At 42.1% G+C, this 2,560-nt stretch overlaps 1 protein-coding gene across 1 annotated transcript in view; it reads right to left on the reverse strand.

Moving 5' to 3' along the window:
- ppl (periplakin) overlaps positions 1-910 on the reverse strand; it is a 22,235-nt gene extending 21,325 nt beyond the window's left edge. The window contains exon 1 of the mRNA XM_019892178.1: positions 644-910. Coding sequence (XP_019747737.1) covers positions 644-705 — 62 coding nt within the window. The 5' untranslated portion in view covers positions 706-910. The remainder of the gene's footprint in view (positions 1-643) is intronic.
- Between the last annotated feature and the right edge of the window lie 1,650 nt (positions 911-2,560).

Genomic DNA, 2,560 nt, shown 5'->3' on the forward strand with positions numbered 1-2,560 from the left:
TCCCCTTTTCAACACATCCCCAAGCAGCTGAGTGACAGAGAGCAGATCACTCCAAATTCAAATAGTTTTTGTTTGTTTTTTTTGGGGGGGGGATAATAATAATAATAATAATAATAATAATAATAAGTTCAGCTCTGCAAAGTCAGTCCAAATGTCAGCAAGGCTTGGTTCAGTCACAGTGCAGTATTGTGGGAGAGGCCGCAAGCATTTCCTCGAACATTGTCGTTCAAAAGAGGTACAGCTGAATACCTATCAAACCTGTTACTACAACCTTACAACATAGTGCCACACCCTCTCTCCAGCGCAAACCATGCAAGCGAATGAGCTGGTATTTAACACTCACACCCACGTCTGAGGGTGATATTAATGTTCATGTTGTGTGAAATGCGGATACTTGCATGCAAAACACAGATTTTGGAAATATAAATATGTGGTTACATTAATTAAGTCAGTGAATGTAAAGGTAGCTAAATAGCGTGTAGTCATTTTCAAGTTGTAGCTTTATTAAATGGTAAGTTTGGGTGAAATAAGAAGGTGACTGCACGGCGTGTTTAGTAGTTCCATTAAATGGAAGATAAATACGGGAGGTCTTGCCTTTACGTAATGCACACACTAACTACAAGAAATGTAAAAGGCAACTTACGTTTGCTTGACCGGGCTAACGATCGAGGTTTTTTTGCTCTTCTTCGTGGTGGCAGGTGACATGTCGGCGACTTCCAATCAAACACTACTGCCAGAAAGTCGGCTCAACGTCGGAGTGTTGATCCACCGCTGTCCGCGTGTGAGTGCCGAGTCTCAGCTGTGTCCAAACACCCTTCACTATGTCGAAGCGTCCCCTCCCACACTCACCCGACCAGCTACACTGGGCGCATTACCTGGAGCAGCCACGTTTTGACTTGACTTGTGTCGCCCCACACCTGTCTCGGTGACAGCCAAGGAGCGAAGAGGGCGGGGCTACGCGCAGGCATTCGTGGGCCAAGGTGCGCGCGCACACGCATGTGCCTCGCGCGCGACGCGTCGCACTGGCTGAACCGGTCCAACTTGACATTGTCTTTAGTATGCATGTCTGTGTGAACGCCAAGGCACGAGGGCGTTGTACATAAAGAATGTGACTTGACACAATGTAATTCACCTACTAGAGAATCCAATTGACTCTTAAACGGGCGGAGGAGCGCTTCTTGCTGTTCAAGATCTCCTGTGTGGAGGCTCAAGGTCTCTTGTGTGGCTTCTCCTCCGTTCCTAAAACATACATGGTTAGTTCGTTGAAGATTCCAAATTGTCCAGTGGTGTTAATGCAATAGAAAAGTCTAGGCCAGTGTTTCCCAACCTTTAATGAGCCATGGCACATATTTTACATTGGAGAAAAACTCACAGCACACGATTTAGCAAAACAACAGACAAAAAGTGGTTACATACGTTAAAAATGTACCTTCTGTCATCTAGTGGAAGAGCTTTTGATTGTTCTGCCTGTTACTATATGTGGTTGGCATAGATCGGTTAACAAAACATTTGGGGGAGGCGAGAAATTAAATAATTTTCCCTCCAAATAATTGACACTGGACAATTTCCCGTGGCACACTTGATCATCTCACGGCACACTAATGTGCCAGCGCACACTGGTTGGGAATCACTGGTCTAGTACTGTCTTCGCTTAAATTTCTAAGAAAGGGTTGTCAAACTAATTTTTGTCGTGGGCCACTTTGAGGTTAGGTCTTCACTCGGCGGGCCGTTACAACAGTGAAACTAAATAAATGTTGATATATTATTACTTGTACACAACAAATTAATGGATTACCAGTTTTGAAATCAGTCAAATCAACTAAAATAGTTTGTTCCGTTATTGTTTGAGTGAATGTCAACAGGGTAGCACAATTATTGCAAAATCTCAACGTGATTTATTATACATGACAATTTGACATGTGGGTACAGATTTTAGCAAAGATCATGAAATTTGACACACATGATTATTGCTTTCGCGGGCCACAGAAAATCATGTGGCGGGCCGGATCTGGCCCCTGGGCCTTGAGTTTGATAACAGTTTTCTAAGAAATGCTGTTGACATTGGGAACGGCCATCATTTTTTGTTTGAAATTAAAGCTAAAATAATTGTGAGGTTTTACATTTTCAGTTATATTGAAATGTTGGGAAACTGTATTTACTACAGAAAACTTCACAGAGATACGGTGTATTTACATGTTTAGGTTTTCATTAAACTCAAGACATGCCGATGACCTCCCTTGCACTTTTTGTTTGAATTTTAAAACCAAACAATGTTTAAAAATAAAAGAAAAACTTTAAACACATTGCAAATTTGAAGTTATTTGAACAAACATGCTTGGCAGCATTCCAACAAAGTTAAGAGTTTGCTTTTTTTTTTTTTAAATATCTGTATGTTCTAATCTTAACTGTCAAAATTGACCTTCTAATGTTTTCAGTCACTGCCAATGACGACTGTATAATATAATTGACAGCTTGGCTGGCAACCAGTTCAGGGTGTACCCCGCCTACTGCCCGAAGTCGGCTGGGATAGGCTCCAGCACGCCCGCAAACATTGTGAGGA

This window comes from Hippocampus comes, unplaced genomic scaffold, assembly GCF_001891065.2.
Source record: "Hippocampus comes isolate QL1 unplaced genomic scaffold, H_comes_QL1_v1.1 scaffold257, whole genome shotgun sequence".
NCBI lineage: Eukaryota > Metazoa > Chordata > Actinopteri > Syngnathiformes > Syngnathidae > Hippocampus > Hippocampus comes.